General features: G+C 32.9%; 1 protein-coding gene and 1 pseudogene across 1 annotated transcript; one reads left to right on the top strand and one right to left on the bottom strand.

Annotated features, from left to right (window-relative positions):
* The first annotated feature begins 1,174 nt into the window (after nt 1–1,174).
* LOC107887793 (protein NRT1/ PTR FAMILY 4.6) lies at nt 1,175–8,386 on the top strand. The gene is made up of 5 exons (XM_016812022.2): nt 1,175–1,255; nt 1,344–1,561; nt 6,684–7,118; nt 7,206–7,324; nt 7,402–8,386. The coding sequence occupies exons 2-5, from the start codon at nt 1,346–1,348 to the stop codon at nt 8,261–8,263; spliced, it is 1,632 nt and encodes a 543-aa protein (XP_016667511.2). The 5' UTR covers nt 1,175–1,255; nt 1,344–1,345; the 3' UTR covers nt 8,264–8,386.
* Nucleotides 8,387–14,724: 6,338 nt separating this feature from the next.
* Nucleotides 14,725–19,402, bottom strand: LOC107887794 (probable thylakoidal processing peptidase 2, chloroplastic; annotated as a pseudogene).
* Nucleotides 19,403–19,788: the final 386 nt, after the last annotated feature.

Here is a 19,788-nt window from a genome sequence, read left to right as displayed (position 1 = left end):
TATATTTATGTAATCTTCACCAAATTAGTGGGTATTTTAAAAGATATATGTTACTAAAAACGGCAACCCTAGCTAGGTTTAGGGTTTCCAGCTGGTACATTTTTCCTATTATGAAATTCAAGAAGAAGCCCTTCCAGAAGACCAAAATCTGTTGAATTATTGAAGGTATAGAAAACATAATATTAGAGTAAAATACCTAAAAAATGGGGTTGAAAAGGAAGTGGTGGCCAGCACATGTAGAGATGATAAATTTGTAGTAAGTATTCATTTATTCCTAGTTCTGCAATCTGCACCCAAGTGTTGGGGATAATATTTTTATAGTAAATATACATTCAAAACCTTGATTCACGATCAAGAATAATAAGCGGCGGGAAACAATGGGTAGTAATTTAAATGTCAAAAATGATGATTGGAGGGTTACAATTTAACAAATGAAACAAGTACACAGCAAAGTACTAAGAAAGTCTTAAAAAAAAAAAAAGAGGGTGGTGGGGATTGGATCCAGATTCGCGGCTATTAGAATATCTCCCTGTATCTTCCATCGAGTCAAACTAATAAGGTGAAGTTTAGTTTACTCATGAGAGACTGAGATCAGGTAAGTGCTGAGATTTGGGAGAGGGAACACAACAGAAGCCAGAAATTTTTTTTTTTCCGTTTCCTACGTACATCTAGCTGCCCCTTGTTTCCTTGTTGTTCATCTTCTTAAGATTTACTAATTATTAGAAAATTTTGATTAGTTTATATGGAAAAAGAACAAAACAAGTGATAATAATTAGTGTCTGCAATGATGGATGTAGTCTGTAGAGGCTCTGATTAAAGGTTTTGAACCAACTTGAATTTTAAAATTTGATAGTTTATGCAAGGAAAGAAGGGTTGTTCATACGAGAGGGAAGGAAAGGCTGGATAAATGTACTTTACGTATATATAATATATATATTCATAGGGGTTTGATGTGTCATGTCCCTCTAGACAGACACTGACCCACAACCAGCGTTCTCTTTCTGTATTTCTCTTTTGCATCCTCAAAGCAAGAAGAAATTACAAGCTCTCAGAACAAAATGGTAAATGTCTCTCGTTCTTCATGAACTGAAAGCATCCGCCATCCTTTTTTTTTTAATCATATTTTTTTGCTAATAACCATCACTTTCTTTCTTGTGACACTGCCAACAGGAAATCAGTAGAGATGGTGATAATAAACAGTTATCAAGGCAGGACAAAAGAGTAGGAGGAACTAAAGCTGCACTTTTCGTCTACGGTAATTAACCATGATATGCCCTAACCTTCATGAAATAATTTGCTTATTATTAACTCGATTGTGAGAATTGATTGATGTGTATATGCAGGGATGGAAGGGCTGGAGAACATGGCGTTTATTGCAAGTGCAGTGAGCCTGGTGACATACTTGATGGGGTATATGAACTTTGGGTTGACCAAATCTGTAAACACAGTTACAAACTTCATGGGAACATCATTCATTCTAGCACTCTTAGGAGGAGTCATTGCTGATACATATTTGACAAGATTTACCACCTGTGTCCTGTTTGGATTCCTGGAATTGTTGGTACGTTATTGTTCATCCTTACTCTCTTACATGGAAATTGGAATCACCCCCATTAATATTATATGATTAACCCCATTCTCCTGTTTCTCAAACGAAACTGATCACTTGCCGCAAATCAAAGCTTCATACCATTTCAACTGTCTGTTTGAAGTCCAATTCCGAGGGCTTTTTGGCCTAGAAAATAAAAGAAGAAAAATTCCAAATATATAAAAAATAGATAGAATTAAAACAAATTTTTAACTTCAAAATTATTATTAAATTATTCAAGAATTAGCGTTTTATAACAATCATAAATTTTACTGTATATCCAAATTTATGGCTTATTTATATGATATATATAAAATAGTTATTTCATGATCATGAAGATAAGTTTCAAACAAGAACTAAATTATATATGTTTTATGATATTAAATGAAACTGCCAAAGGTAAAATTTTATCGTTTCTACAATCAGCTCTAAAATACTTTTCATATATACGAGTTTGAGAGGGGTTTTTTTTAGGTAAATTACACAACTGGTCACCCAACTTTGATTTGGGCGCGTATCAAAAATAAAAAAAGTTTGTAATATAGGCACTTTCGTTACATACTTTTATCATATTAGTCACCCGTAATTAATTTGTCATTATATACATTCATTTTATTAACTTAACTTTAGTAATTTTTTAGAGGGAATTGAGTTATTCAATTGTTGATGAGATGAAAACTAACATTTTCACATATAAGTCAATTCCATGTAAAAACTCAAAATTTTCCTCCAAAAACCCAAGTAATTTTCTATAAAAAACCACATGTTTTTCACTTTTACTGAAAAAACTAAAATTAATTCTAAAAAAAAAAGAAACTAGAAAGACAAAATGGTTTTTCCCTATACAAATCAAGGTTTTTAGAACCGAACAGGTGGTTGGATTGGACAGACTACCAAGTCGCTAATCCGGTTAATTCGATTAAGTAAATTATTAAAAAAATTCATAAAAAAATTGGTTTAATCTATTCAATGTTACACACTATCATAAACTATTCTGGCATATATTTCTAAACTCTACTTACACTACAATTCAGTCCTAAAATCAACTAAATCATAACTCTTATACCAATAAATGTAACACGTTCATTTCTAGGTCTTACACGAGCTTATAAAGCTCTTTTGCTAAGCTGAGTATGAAGCAAGATCAAAGTGTGAAGTTTTTAAAAGTTTAGGACCGATGTCACAACCTTAAGATTCCTTGTCATGACGTCACTCACTGCCGAACAGCATCACGACTTCAAAGACCTCTCGTCGCAAAATTGCCCCTGTTTTTGCCAAAATGCACATTTGGTATCCACTTTTAAGTAATGTCAGTTCATTACGAACATGTTTTCATCCCATCTTCAACAAAAATAAGGTCATTTAGCTAAACCAATTAACAACCAAATAAATTGATCAATCAACCATTCAATACCTTACCAACTAATTATTCACATTTAGCTATATACATGAGTATTACATCTAAACCTACCAAAATGCATTCAATTTCCAACTCAACACAATCATCTTACCAATTGAAAACCACCAATTTTAGAGATTGGCATTAATAAGTCAAAACATATACTAAATTACACAACATACTTATTATGAACCTTACCATTCCTACAACATTGTTTAGTTTACTCAATTCAAATGGCCTAAATGATAGTTTAACATACCAAACCATTCAAAGGTCAATTCATCATTCATACATTATCAAACTTAACCAAAATATGTATTATTAGTTTATATACCAAAATATACATCCAACATTAAACCTCATTATAAGCACATGATGCCATCCACTTCAAAATAACCACAAGCATACTAGGACCCATATGTGCATGCTGCATGGCCTAGACTCAAAATGAACATATAATTATCATCTTTAAATAGTGTGTGCTTCCTAGTTGATCCGACTCGGCAATTCCAGGAGGTGCAAATCTACAAGGAAGTAAACAACTAAGGTAAGCATCTGGAATGCTTAGTAAATTCAAATTGAAACTAAAACATACCTCAATTATTAAGGCATAATTAACTAATCTATTTGGCAACCAACTTAACTATCCTTTGGCACATTATGACATATCTATAAATATATCAACATCATCAATCAAAAGCATTAGTTATATTCTAGAATCATAAGAAATCTCAAAAATTAAACAAATTCATATAACCAGTCATATATCAAGTATCATCAGATACCCTTTCATTTCTATTCCATAATTTAATTTTCATTTTCAATCAACTGAATATCACCCGATGGAACTATAGTAAAACAAACTCGAATACACGGGAGCAAGTTGTACACGCAAGCTGCCATTATAACAAAAATGCTCACACAAGCTGGCATTATATCAAAGTTACCAGTTCGGGCTAAACCTTCGATATGTATAACCCGAGAATCTGCAACAAATGCTAGATCTTACAATAACATGCATAATCCTTAATTAAACACGCATATAACCCTAATGACATGCCATACGTATCCTAACCTTTTACTAAGTTCACTTGGGCATCATTTCCATATAATTGTCAACACCAATTTTTGTATGTAATTTCATTTCTCATTTCCGAGTCATATAATTAATCAATATTCACATTTACATCCTGAACCAATTCCATGTAGCTAATATTTATGACTTTACAATTCAGTCCATTTTGAGACATGTGTGTCAAATTCACTAATTCTACTCAATTCTAATATATAAGTAAAAATTCAAGTTTCATTCGTATATAAAATAAAATAGAGGGGTAAGTTTCATATGAACTTACCTGTTCAAAATACATAAAGTGGATACTATAGGGACTTAATCCGCAATTTTAGCTTTTCCCCTATCGACTCCACTTCGATCTAATTCTCGATCTAAACAATTATTTTATAACATTAATCAATGCCAAATATCTCCATTTTGTGTTATGATATGCATGAACCTATATAACTTGGTTTTTCAATATCCCTAATTTTTTTCATTTTATTCAATTTAGTCCTTAAACTCGGGATAGTCATAACTTTCAATTTCTAACCTCAAATTAAAATCTAATTTCAATATTATCATTAGGGACCTTAACTTTCAATTTTTAACATAATTTTATAATAAGTTTTACAGTTATTCAATTTGATCCTTAATGCAATGAAGTTAATAAACAAGCTAAAGTAACTTTACAATCTAGTCCTTTTTATATTCTAAGCTCAAAATCTATCAATTTCAAGCCTAATTCTTCAAGAAATCAATAATGACAACTTCCACAAATTTTAACAGTTTTACAAATTGTACATGTGCTAGCTAAATCAGTCTCCCATGACTCCAAATTTATAAAAATTACAAGAAAAAGGCTTGGAATCAATTTAATATTGATGGTCGAATGTGATTGAAGCAAAAAACCCTTTTCTCTTTTGTTTTCTTAGGTTTGGACAGTAGAGAGGAAGAAAGTGATGACAAAACTCAACTATCTTGCCCTTTTATACTATGCTTGGATGTTAATTAACTTGGTTTAATTAAGTTAATCATGTTTTAACCAGATTAATTAATCATTAATCAAGAATTAGTGGAATCTTCTGTCATCTTCCACTATTTCCTATTACAAAATGGATTTATTATCATTTTATACATTTTTCTAATTGCCATTTAAGTCCCCAAGCCTCTTGACAATTAAAGCTCTATAACGATTAAAATTTTATAATTTAGTCCTTGGACCTTAATTAACTATTAATTCGACTAAATTTCTTGAACAAACTTTAATACATTTTTATATTACCCTCTTAAATATTAATGTTTAACATTTACAAACTCAGTTTACGAAAATGGGGTTCCAAAATTGCATTTTTCAGTACCATTAAAAATTGGGTCATTACATTCAACTAGTCCAAACTGGTTTCTAGGTCAGTTGGTTTGATGCCTTTCTCCAAGCCAAGAACTTAGTTGATTCTTGATTCAACAAATCGATTCAATCTAGTTCAAACAACCCTAGTAAAAATCCAAGTTTTCCTATAAAAATCAGATAATTTCCTGTAAAACCCCAAGTTTTTCCTTATTACTTTAAAAACTAAAGTTAATTCTAAAAATGAAATGAAAAAAATAACCTACTTTTTTCTGTAAAAATTCAAGTTTTTCTACAAAAACTTAGGTAGTTTCCTATAAAATGTCATGTTTTTTTCCTTTTTCTTTTACTAGAAAAAACTAAAATTAATTCTAAAAAGAAAAAATAAAAGAAATAAAAAAGATAACATGGTTTTTCTAACTCAAAATTTTCATTATAAAAACTCAAGTTTTTCCTTAATTGAAAAGAAAAAAAAACTAAAACGAGTTCTTAAAAAAGGAAATTAAAGAGATAAAGTGAGTGACCAAAATAAAAACTTATAAAAATTTGGTGACTAAAATGAGTGTATGTTATGACAAATTAGCGGCTGGTGACTAAAATTATAAAAGTATGCAACGACAATGACCAAAATGTTAAAATATGTAACAATAGTGCCCATATTATAAAATTTTTATTTTTAGTGCCCAAAATGAAATTTTATGATTAAATGATCAACTATGTAATTTACTTTTTTTAATGTATTATCATTTTGCTCTTACGTGTTAGAACTCGAGGAAAAGAGATGTCAATCATTGTTACTATGGGAAATTAGATTAATTGCTTGAATTATATAATTAATAAAACTTATGAATGGTGGGATGATTGGCGTGATGATTTTTTCTTTCATTTACTGTATATATATCACACACACACATATATATATTTAAAACACTACTATGTATATATGATGCTTTCATGGAAGATATAATGCTAGAAAAGAAGATGATTATGATTTTAAAACACCCAAAAGAGATTAAATTATCTTTATTAACATGAGCATTCCATGAGCAGCTTGCTCCACATGCTACATCTCACGCAAACATAGCATTAGGTCAGGATTCCATGTCACAACAAATGCACATTTTGACAATGGCTATATATAGATGATCAATCAATTTCTAGAACGTTGATAGTTAAAGCCATGGTTTATTTAGAATTATATATATATATATAGTAGCTTGTCTTGATATAAATAATTCAATAATTAAAATCATCTTATCTGACAAAACTTGACATGATGCTTTTGAATATTAAGGGATATGCCCTACTGACAGTACAAGCACATTTCGATCAACTGAGGCCAACTCCTTGCACAGATATTTCAAAACAATGCGAGGCTGCAAATACTGGCCAAGCAAAAATTCTTTACACAGGTCTATACTTGATAGCGCTAGGAACCAGTGGGGTTAAGGCGGCTTTGCCACTACTGGGAGCTGACCAGTTCGACAGCAAGGACCCTAAAGAGGCTGTGCAACTTTCAAGCTTTTTCAACTGGTTCATGTTTAGCCTAACGGGTGGATCTATAGTTGGAGTCACTTTCGTAGTGTGGATAAGTTCTAAAAAAGGTTGGGACTGGGGTTTTGGAGTGTGCACCATAGTAGTCTTGTTTGCAATTGTGTTGGTTTGCATTGGCAAGCCATTTTATAGGGATAATGCACTTAAAGAAAGCCCCATAATTCAAATCCTACGGGTAAGTCTATTTCTAATTTTCCATCATAGTAAATAGTAGTAATTTTATTTTCCAAGTGAATCATGGCCTCTATTTTGCTATGTGAAGGTACTTACTGCATCCATCTGCAACCGATACCTTCCAATACCAAGAAAGGAAGATGAACTTTATGAGGTTTATGACAAAAGAACACAAAATGAAACTCTTCAGAGAACCAATCAGTTTAGGTACACATTTTATAATTTGGCATGTTTCGTTCGTTGAAAAACTAGCCTTAACCTGAATAGATTAACAAAATATACAGATTCTTAGATCGAGCAGCAGTTCATGATTTGACCACTTGGGGTACATCAGCAGCAATGACTCCAGGACCTTGGAGGCTTAGTACGGTGACCCAAGTTGAAGAAACCAAGATCTTGCTGCGCATGCTTCCCATCGTACTCAGCACAGTTTTCATAAATACTTGTTTGGCTCAACTCCAAACATTCTCCATACAACAAAGCATGACATTGGACACTCATATATTTGGTTTTGAAATCCCTGCTTCCTCCATTCCTGTCATTCCCCTGGGATTCAACCTGATTTTCATTCCGATTTATGAACGCATTTTCGTTCCACTAGCCCGAAGAATAACAGGAATTTCAACAGGAATCCAGCATCTTCAGCGGATTGGAGTTGGATTGGTGCTTTCAACAATTTCCATGGCAATTTCTGGTGTGATGGAAAACAAACGTAAATCTGTGGCTGTTAAGCACAACATGGTAGATTCTAATGAGCCACTGCCAATGAGTGTGTTTTGGCTTGGATTCCAATTTGCCGTGTTTGGGTTGTCTGATATGTTCACATTGGTAGGGCTGCTAGAGTTCTACCATGCGGAGAGCTCCGCAGGAATGAAAGGAACAAGCACAGCCCTCTCCTGGTTTTCACTAGCATTTGGGTATTTTATAAGCTCGATAGTGGTGGAGGTGGTAAACAAGGCTAGCGGGGGTTGGTTGGCTTCAAACAACCTCAACAGAGACCAGTTGAACTACTTCTATTGGTTATTATCAGGGTTAAGTGCTGTTAACTTCGTCATTTATTTGGTGTGTGCATCTTGGTACAAGTACAAGAACTTGAAGGAAATGAAACAAGAAGAAATTTCTATTCATGGTTTTGCTGCTAATTAAGGTCTCAAGAGGCTACTGCTTAAAGATTTTACCATCAATGATATTGATGTAATAATAAGTGAATCACATGAATAAAATCTATATTGTAATACCTCGAAAATTTTTATAGTCCTTAATATAGTAAAATAAGGAAATAAAGTGACAAAAAGGGAAATTTTGAGTTATGTCAACATTGGGGAGTATATTATGATATATTAATTTAAGAAAGGACTAAATCGTAAAAGTGAGAAAAGTTTTGTTATACAAGAGTAAATAATCAAAATTTGAGGGGTTAAAACATAAATATGAAAAAGTTAAAGGACCAATAGTGTAAATATTTTAAGGCTGAAATGATCTAGAAACTAAGAAAAATGGAAGAATTAGGACCAAATTGAATAAGTGAAGAATTGTGAGGGACTAAATATAATTATACAAAATTAAATGATGACTCAAGGATGGAATTTTAAAAGATCATAAAGGGCAAAATGGTCAATTAGAAGGAGAGAGAAATCTAAAAAGCAATGATGATGTGAAGATATTTTAGATTAATTAAATAAATATTAGTTTATTAATATTTTAATTTGATTTTTTTAAATTATATTTTTTTATTATTTTTTTATTATTTCATGTAATATATAAGGAAATAAAGATGAAGAAATCTCTTCATCTTTCCCATGCATCAACGTGAGAAAAAGAGAGAAAGAAAGAAAGTTTGGTTTTCTTTACAATTTGGTCATTTCATAAAAAATCCACCATTTTCATTTAGAAATCAAAAGAGTTTCCATAGCCATCAAGAGAGAAAGATAACAATGAGACTATGGGGAGCTAGAATATCAAGTTAGATTCAAGAAATAGAAGCTGGAGGAGAGAGAGAAACAAGTTAAAGATTGAAATCAATAGAACAAGGAAAGAACATCAAGATTTCAATATATTTTAATGTTTGGTATTATTGAAAAAGCATGGAAATGATGTTATAGTAGAGTTTTCTTATATGAGGCTTTATTTTCTTGATATGTTAGTGAAGATAAATAAGAGAAAGTGATGGGAAATATTATAGAGAAATGGAATGAGAGTGTTATAAACTTGGTAATTAATATTTTGCATTAAAATAGTTTTGGATAGCAGTAGTGGTCTAAATTTGAAAAATCACCAAAAATTTTGGAAATCGAATTAGATGTTAAATAAAATATGAAATTAAATTTTATTGAGTCTGGCTTCTCATAGAAGAAACGGTGTAAGCAATGGAATTGTAAATTATGAGATATAATAAATTTTGTGAGACAAGGTCAGAATGATTTTGGATTCCCCTGTTTTGAATTTGAAAAATCATTAAAAATTGTATAAAAATATTTTTGGTTTAAATTTATATGTTTAAATTTTTAATGAGTCTATTTTCAATAGAAACAAATGGGAACATCATCCAAACCCCGTACTAAGAGATAATTAATTTTTAGTAAAGAAAGGTCGAAACTGTTAAACAGCAAAACAGGGATAAATCCAAAGATTTTACTGTACTTATTGGATAAATTATAAATTATGAAATTTTTATGGTATAATTATATTTGAGTCTAGTTTCAAAAGCATCAAGCGGATCTTAATTTGGAATTCTGTAGCTCAAGATATAAATAATTTAGTGACTATGACTTAAGTGGATAGCTTGACATGAACATATACGTAACTAGTGGAATTATGTATATATTAAGGATGTGGAATGGAGAGAGGAGGAGGAAAATAAATATATGAATATTTAGCTAGCAAGGGTTTACATTAAAAATGGATAATTTACATGTTTTATGCTCAGGGATTAAATTGAATAAAAGTAAAACTTTAGAGGTAATTTTATAAAAATGTCAAAAAGACCAAATTGAAGGAAATGAATTGTTTTATTGTTTAAATTAATAAATTGAATGAAATTATTAATTTAAGATTGGGTGAAAATCGGGGGAAATAGAAATTTATCAAAATTCCCCTAAATCTTGGTATTTCTGCAATTTAGCCAGGTAACTTCGTGTAACTAAATTTTGTATATTTTTATGCTTGTATTGTATGTGTACATATAAATTATATATATACTATGAATATATTTGAAATTATTCGCATATGTCTAACAAAGCCCAATAAATGATAATGCTCGATAAGTGACAAGTTCTAGTTGAATATAGATGGATGAAGGTGATTTCCCATATGGAATGAGGTCCTGCATGTGTTACTATAGGATTTAGCTCGGACGAGTAATTCTTGACCTCATTACAGAAAGAATTTAGCCCGAATGGGTAATCCTGATATAAGTTGTAACGCCCCCACGCCCGAGACCATCGCCGGAGTCGAGTATGAGGTGTTACTAAGCTTAGTTTAACATTTTTAGAACTTTGGATTATTGTTTCTACATTCACAGCTTTTAAGCTACTTGCGTCACAGTCACAAGAAAAATCATATCTCGAGTTACGAAACTTGAAATCAAGATCCGTAAATTTTACCTGAATCTAGACTCATATACCTATCTTCTAATTTTTTTATATAATTTTTGGTTGGGCCAATTAGTACAGTTTATTAGTTAAAGTTACCCCTGTTTCAGGACTTGACTGGTCTGACCTCTGTTTACTACGAACCACATTTCTCTCTATAAAAAATCCATATGACTATGAGGTTTGTTTCTAATGAAACTAGACTCAATAAGTATTCTGAAAATATAAAATACACTACCTAATTATATCTTTACAATTTATGGTGAATTTCTAAAGTTGGAACAGGGGATTCAGAAACTGCTATGACCCTGTTTCACTAAAATTCAAATATCTTGTAACATATAATTCCTTTACCTGTTTCATTTGTTTCATGTGAAACTAGACATAATAAGCTTCAATTTGATATGTATTCCATCACCAATTTCAATTTCTATGATTTTTAGTAAATTTTTAAACTCGCGTCAGTGTTGCTGCAGTATTCTGTTTATGGCAAATTTCATCCCTTTTATGAGTTTTTATGCACTAAGTATCTTAATAATTTTCCTTAACATCAAATATAATCTAAACTAAATATTTTCATAATTTATCATTATCAAGAATTTCCTCAACCATTCCATCACCATACCATAAGATCATTTACACAAAAAAAGTATATTGCTATACATGCCATACTTAAATTTACAAGCCATTACCAAAAGTCTTCCGGATAGTGTGACTGAGCCTTCGACCTATCCCGACTCCTGAGCTGGCTTGTCCAAAACTACAATGAGTAAGAAGGAGGGAGTAAGCATAAATGCTTAGTAAGTTCATATGCAAATAATAAGTAACATAACAAACAGTTATACCAATCAACATTAGCATACATCACTAAAACACATATCACATTTTTAATCATTTTTCATCATCTTATTACCTTATCGTGGTTGTATCAATACTCAACCCGAGGGTTAAATACATACCTGTCCAAAACAACCATTTCACATCACTCACCAATACTTCTCTTTACATCTCGAATATTCCTCCATTGAGTAGAACTTTACCCGTTGAACACATCGGAATATAATTCGGATACATGGATAACTTGCACATAAGTGTCATATATGCAATCAAGCAATCATGTAACCCGCCCATAAGCGAACTCAGACTCAACTCAACGAGCTCAGGCGTTCGCATCCATAAGTGAACTCAGACTCAACTCAACGAGTTCGGATTCCTAGTTACATCTCACAAACTCGGACTCAACTCAACGAGTTCGGACATTCGCATCTATAAGTGAACTCGGACTCAACTCAACGAGTTCGGATGCTCAATCATCCTAGTGACATGTCACTTGTATCCTAATATATTCCTAAGGTTCAAACGGGATTTTTCCTCGAACACTTATCCTTGCCGTCTTCCGTAGAATGCCGAAATCAATACTCGGTAACAATTATATTTAACAAGTAGTTCACATAATTTACATATTATTTGAAATTAACCACAAAGCATACATTTCATAATAAAATTCAGCATAACATATAATTAACATCAATAACTTAAAAATAACCATTATGATACATTATTTACACATGAACTTACCTTGGTACCAAAATACAAAGATTTTGCAATTTAGTCCACAATCTTTTCTTTTCCTCGATTGAGGTTGATTCCACGTCTTTCTTGATCTAAAATAACACATTTAGCTCATTTAATACTCACATTATCAAATTAATCCTTAACTCAAATTTTGGCAAAATTACAATTTTGCCCCTAAACTTTTGCATATTTACATTTTTACCCCTAGGCTCGGGATTAAACTTTATTCCTTATTCTTATGTTTTACAACATGCTGATCACTTTTCTCTTCTATGGCAACATCAAATTCTCACTCTAACATGTACTTGTGACTATTAGGTATTTTTACCGATTAAGCCCTTTTACTCGTTTTTGCTTAAAATCGAGTAGTACAAGTTGTCTAACATAATTTAAAACCCCATATTCTATCATAAAACATCAAAATACACAAATTTCACCTATGGGTATTTTTCCAAATATAAACCCTAAGTTGAATTATTGCTAACATAAGCTTAATCGAGCTACCGGGATTCCAAAAACGTAAAGAACATTAAAAATGGGGCTTGGAATCACTTACTATGGAGCTTGGAAGCTTGAAACAAACCCTAGCTATGGAGAACCCTTGAAATTTCGGCCTAATGAAGAAGATGGACAAAAATTGGCTTTTAATTTTGTTTTTAATTCATTTTAATAACTAAATGACCAAAATACCCTTACTACTAAACTTTCCAAAAATTCCTTCCATGTCCTAATTTTGTCCAGGAACTTAAAATTGGTCAAATTGCTATTTAAGACCTCCTCATTAATATTCCAAAACAATTTCATACTAAAAACTTCTAGAATGCAAGTTTTGCAACTTATTCGATTTAGTCCCTACTTTCAATTTAAGCACTTTAGGCATAGAATTTCACACGAAATTTTCACACAATCATGCAATCATATCATAATCATCAAAATAATTATAAAATAATTATTTCTATCTCGGATTTGTGGTCACGAAACCACTATTCCAATTAGGCCCTAATTCGGGATATTACATAAGCCTTCTCGAGCATATGTTAAAGACAGAATCTAGCCTGGACTGGTATTTCTGATCTTATGTTGAAATCGGGATTTAGCCTGGACTGGTAATCCTAATTATATGTTGGAGATGAGATTTAGCCTGGACTGGTAATCTTGATCTCACTGATTATATGTTGTAGATAGGATTTAGCCTGGACTGGTAATCCTGCTACATAGTTCTTGCGAGCATCCTGATTGGTAGTGAACCTGCATGTGTTGCACACTACTATAGCTCTTTGTGAGCATCCTGTTACATGATTCTATCGGTTGTGATCCTGTATACATTCCGGACACAAACGCAGCTCTTTGTGAGCGTCCTTACATGGCTCGCTTGAACTCTTTAAGACATGGCTATCCGGTGCTCCTGTTACATGGCTCTTTGTGAGCAATTATGAGTTTCCTAATTTAAAATTTCTTTGTGAACTTCTTGAGATTTAGCCTGGATGAGCATCCTGATATGTGGCTCGAGAGTGTGCTTTCCAATTATGTGCCCTAAAGGGGTAGTACTGGATACAAATTGACAGATTACAGACTTGTACACTTTAAGTGTACTATATGAGTATCCATCGATATCTCAAATAAATTTAACGGGTAAAATTCTGACAAGGTTAAATATAAACTAAAGATAAGTTACCATGGAATGAAATATGAGATATGAAAATATGACATAAGTTAACCGAAATTGTTCCAAAAATTTTGGTAATACTCCGTAACCCTGTTTTGACGACAGATACGGGTTAGGGGTGTTACATATGTACGTCATAATGAATACGTTTTAATCCAGTTTTAGGCTTTTCTTTCTCCAAAATATAAAGGTCAAGCTGCCAAGGGTGCATGTAAAGATTTCATGCGCAAGACAAGGCTTTTGGTTCGAAAAATGTGGAGAAAAATATTCTCCCTTTGATCACACGAAGAACAAGACAAAGGTATTTTCCTTGTTACAAATGAAGATAAAGTTCATAATCCAAATATAGGATTGACATTACATTCACAGGCCCACTAAAGTTGGGAATCGGCCTGCACAAACATTGACCATCAGCTAACACCTTTCTTCAACAATCTCCTATCTCTACTTTTACTTAGCTTAAGACCTCAGATTATTCTCAATTCAGTTCAGTACAAAAGGGATGCCCAAATCCTTTTAATAAAAATTATATTAAGCACCCAAGTTTGAAAAAGCATCAGATATCAGAGAAATCATTTGGTTTTCTTTCCTCGATTCTTCCAAATCCTTGTCAAAGAAAATTTGACACTCTAATTACAAGAAAAATTGTGAGTGGCCTACAATTGACCGTTAATAAAATTAAAAAAAAAGAATATGATGAATGGATTATCCATAATAAAACATGCGCCATGGCAATAAATCCAGGTGCGAATTCACTGCAGCTTAGACGCATATAAAGTCTTTCAAGTTATTTCAAGTGTCAAGAAACTGCTACAGCATTCTTCCCCACATTCAAGTCATATATAGTGGCTGAAACTTTGGATGGAGGCCAATAGCAAAATACAGATCTACCCACAATGTTTTCGATGGGAAGTGGACCCCTGAAAAACAAGATAATTGGAAATAAGATGCAAATTATAAGAGCTTATAGTCCCAAAACAACAAGGCACACCATGCATACATTCTTTTTGTTAGGTTGAAGAATCATGTTTGTAACAAGCTGATTTTATTCAAATCGGAACAGTGGTTTTGGGACCACAAATCTGAAATCAAAACATTTATTTTATTATTTTATTAAAGTTTACAGCATGATAGAATTATTGTGTGAAATTTTCATAAAAAAATTTCTCTGTTTGAATGCTTAATTTGGTAAAAAAGGACTAAATTGTGTAAAATATAAAATGCATGTTCTACTAGTTAAAGATGTCAAATAGCTTTGGATTTTAATTATGGTGGCCTTAAATGGTAATTATACCATTAATTTTGTAAGTGGACTTATATGGACATATTTTAGGTGTATTAAATGGTTTATTATTAAGGTTAATTATGTAATTTGGTTATTAATCATAAAATAAATAAAACTAAGTTAATTAAAAGTCCGCAGTATCATCTCATAATCGAAAATTAAGAAGAACAAGAAGAAAAATAGTGTTCTTCATTTGGCTAAGCAAAATTCAAGCAATTAGGTATGTATTTTGATCCGTTTTTAATGATTTCTATGTTTTTGATATCGTTGCTTCATATTCTAGCTAGCCTATACCTTAACTTTCGAAACTGTTAAAGATTTATCATGTTTCTATTGTTGAATATTTGAGTAAATTGATATTGATGATAGATTATGAAGGTTTATCGATAGATTTACTAGTTTTGTAAAGTGATTTTTGACAAAAATGTCAAAAAGGGATTAATTTGTGAGAATGTAAAATTATATGGGTAAAAGTGTGAATAAATTGAAGATATGGACTGCTAGTATCATGTAGTATATTCGAATAGTATGAAATTTCACTAAATTGCATGAATTTGCAATTTTATGTGATAAGGACTAAATTGTAAAAATGTAAAAGTTTAGGGGAAATGTATAAAATAGCCCTAATGTGTGTTTTAGACTAAATTGAATAAATAGTTGATTAAATAAGCTGATTTTGATAATATTTAGATCAAGATAAGCAAGGATTGAATCTAGATCGGAGAAAAGGAAAGGTTGACGATTAGCCGATATTCGTTATCCGAGCGATATGAGGTAAGTTCGTATAATTAGAATCGAACTTTTAAATACTTGTAATTATTTAAAATGAATGTATGTAATTGAATAAATGATCTACTTGAAATAAGAATACCGATATAGTCTGATGCTTACCGAGCTCCGTTTGAACCGTAGAAATTCGTAGGATGTGAGTGACATGTCACTAGGGTTACTATTTAGGTTGAGATCCTGCATTTGTTGCGGACTCACCTCATCTCGTATGAGCTTACCGATATATCAGCTCGTAAGAGTTTACTGTTTCAGCTCAATAGAGCTTATTGTCCATTAGCTTAGGAGGAGCTTACTGATCATAGCTGGAAAGAGTGAATATGAAGATGAATTGACGGATTACCGAATTAATACACTTAGTGTGTATCACCCGAGTATCTATTGATATTCTAATAGGTTCAACAGGCATAATTCTGTTAACAATTATACGGATGAATTCCTGGTTATATAAATGAATTGTCGATTATATGAATGAGAATGAATTGTTACATATGTTATACACGTTACATGAAATTGGTATGATATAATATATTGATGTATGAAATTGAGATAAAGGTTGATTATATGTACTTATAAGACTAACATTTTGATGAATGCTTGTGTATAGGCATTTGGCAAATGAAATTGATATACTTTTTTTAATTGTTTGATTATGTTTAAATGGTAAGTTAAATTCTGAATTGTACGGGCTTACGAAGCTATAAAGCTTACTCTGTTTCTTTTCCGTGTTTTATAGAGGTTCGATAGCTCGCTCAATTCAGATAAAGTTGGAGTTACGCATCACACTATCTAGTTGTTGATTGGTACTTTTGAACTTATGGATATTTGTAAATATGGCATGTATAGGCTAGTTATAAAGATGATAGTTATAGTTACTTAAGGTGGTAATTTTGGTACATGTTGTGGTATATGTTAAAGCCATGTGATTTGGCTTAACTTAGTATAATGTTTTGATTGTATATAAGTACTCAAATATGGAATGTTTTGGCAAGTAGAAGATGAAATAGAAATATGCAATATTGTCTTAATATGTGATGGGCATATGAATGGTAAATGCATGATTTTAATTAGGTATTTGAATATTATGTCAAATTGGTATAAAATGTGTATGAAATGTTATGGATTGGTTGCCTATTGGGTTATAAAATGTTGCAAATTTGAGCTTGATTAGGATGTGCAAAATGGGTGGCAAAATGGCTTTGTAAATAGCCTATTTTTGTCCACACGGGTAGAGACACGGGCATGTGTCTTGGCCGTGTGTGACACACGATCATGTTATACGGTCATGTGCCCCCTGGTGTTGAAATTAAATGAAGTTAGTATGCTCTACATGGTCTCACACACGGGCGTGTGACTAACCGTGTGGTACAAGTCAGTATACCCCCTAATTGGCAGATGGCCTAGCACATGGGCGTGTGACTTGGCCGTGTTGCATAAGTTAGTATACCCTACAGGTTTGGCATGGCCTAGCACACAGCCTGACACACGAGCGTGTGTGGCCACTTTAAAGGGCACACAGGCTAGACACACGGACGTATGGTTTGCCGTGTGACCCAAGTCAGTATGTACCCCCTGTTTTCACACGGACGTATCTGGTGGTCGTGTGAGACACACGGCCTGCTCACACGGGCGCGTGTCCCATGTTTTAAAAAAAATTTCAAAGTTTCGTGATAGTTTTATAAGTTATCGGTTTAGTCCTGAACCGCTCCTAAAGCATGTTTTAGGCCTCGTAGGTTATTTTAAGGGACCAATTGATTGAGATTGATTGACAATTGTATGAATTTATTGAATGCATAAGAAAAGTACGGTTGTATGTGTTATAAGTCTAGTAATGCTCCATAACCTTATTCCAACATTGAATACAGGTGATGAGTGTTACAATGTTGCATCTTTTGCTTTCATGGCTTTTCCAATGCATTTTAAAAACCAAATAGTCATTAGTATAATGTTGAAAATTTTGAATTACCAGTAATGGGAATCAAAGCTGTTGTTGCGATTATCCCCCAACACGAAAACATAACCTTCAGGCACAACCTGTAAAATCATCCAAAATAAATGATGAACTCTGTTAACCACTGTGATTGACCCAGTGACCATGTAGTAAAGCATGATGAAGAACCAGAGAAACAAAACAAATAAACAAAGACAGTGTAAATTTATAAGACACTAATCATTTGATCCATTTTGTAAGCTAATGGCTCTAGAACAAAATCTTCATCTTGTGCAACACCGTTTATAAATAATTTGCCATCACAAGCCTACCACAAATTCAATATGGAATGTCAGCAACAGTTATCATTATACCTTTTACAGAAATATCGAGATAAAGTTAAAGAAACAAAGAAAAAGTGAAAATGAATTACATAATCTTAAGAGCTTACTTCAACACAATCCCCAGCCTTAGCAACTATCCTTTTAAAGAAAACACCATTGTACTGTATCCATATTCCTGCATATTGAAATAAAATCAATAGCTATAAATTGATGCAAATGATTAAGTAATGAAATTAGAGCTTAACGAAAAGCAAACTTCAAGACCTACTTGCAAGATAGGAGGTGCCCTGAATATAACAATATTGGAAACTTCAGGCTCTCTAAAGAAATATGAAACCTGTTGATATAAGAATAAATGAAACAAATTAAACAAAACATTCGAAATTTCATTGCTATTAAGGTGGCTGTTTTAGTAATCAAAGATTTTTACCTTCTCAGCCAAAATGCGGTTGCCAACACCCAAATTAGGGTACATAGAAGCCAATAAAATAGACATTGTCTTGGCCATAAACGACCGAAATAGTAAATTAACAGTTAAAGTTGTAAAAGCAGCTTTGGCATCTTCGGAGCAAACGTTTAACACCCTCAAAATCCAATGCTTTTAGCAAGCGCTTTGGGATCCAACTCCAAGCTCAAATTTCGGTCATTATTGCTTGTTGTTCCTCCTCCATCTGCCTCACTACTGTCTAATTTGCCAGGATTCGGTTCATAACACGGAAGCCACTTCGATCCCTGCAAGAAAGGGATAATCTAAGTGGCTTTAAAAGATGCAATTCCTATGGTGGTGACCGAGGAATAAGAACCATATGCCGTTGACTTTATCAGAGAGATCAAACCCATGATAATCAAATTCTTGCAACCGTCGTTAAGGATCTCGGTGGGCAGGGTAGAGTACATGCCCGACTGAAGGTGGTGCAGATCGGCAGCGGCATGGTAGGTACAGGGAAGGTAAGAGTCGATGTTGGCCTTTTTGTTTGGGGAAAGGAAACGGAAGTGGAGCCAAATTCATGGGCGGAGCGAGAGGAGCACGATCCGAGACAGAAGCCAGCGGTGGAGGCAAGGTTCTGGGCAACGTAGCCGGAGTAAGTGAAGGTAACGCGGATAGCCATATTTAGGAATTGGAAAAAGTAGATTAAAAAGGAACAGACTGGGTTCGGAAATGAAAAGATTGATCTTAAAAACACTAACAACAAATGAAAACTATTTTGGAGTAGATGATCAGTGAATGAGAGACAAGAGCAGGGAATTGGAGAGTTGGGCTAGGTCAGTGAAAGAGAAAATGAAGCGTTTTTTTAAATTGTAGAGTGGGGTTGGGTTTAATTCAGGGAAAGGACGGTGGAGATTGTGGGAAACCTGAGCTTCGTCGGCTCTTCCAAGAAGAGGGAACCAGGCTCAACTGGACAGGGACAAGGTTTGCGATTTTTGGGAGGCAAAAATTGAATAACGTCCTACACCAGACTGCTTTTATAAGAGACGACGATTATTTTTATGCACT

The sequence above is a fragment of the Gossypium hirsutum genome, chromosome A05 (genome assembly GCF_007990345.1).
Source record: "Gossypium hirsutum isolate 1008001.06 chromosome A05, Gossypium_hirsutum_v2.1, whole genome shotgun sequence".
NCBI classification, from domain to species: domain Eukaryota; kingdom Viridiplantae; phylum Streptophyta; class Magnoliopsida; order Malvales; family Malvaceae; genus Gossypium; species Gossypium hirsutum.
The sequence above is the reverse complement of the archived record's forward strand: the minus strand, read 5'-3'. Positions and strand labels throughout refer to the sequence as shown.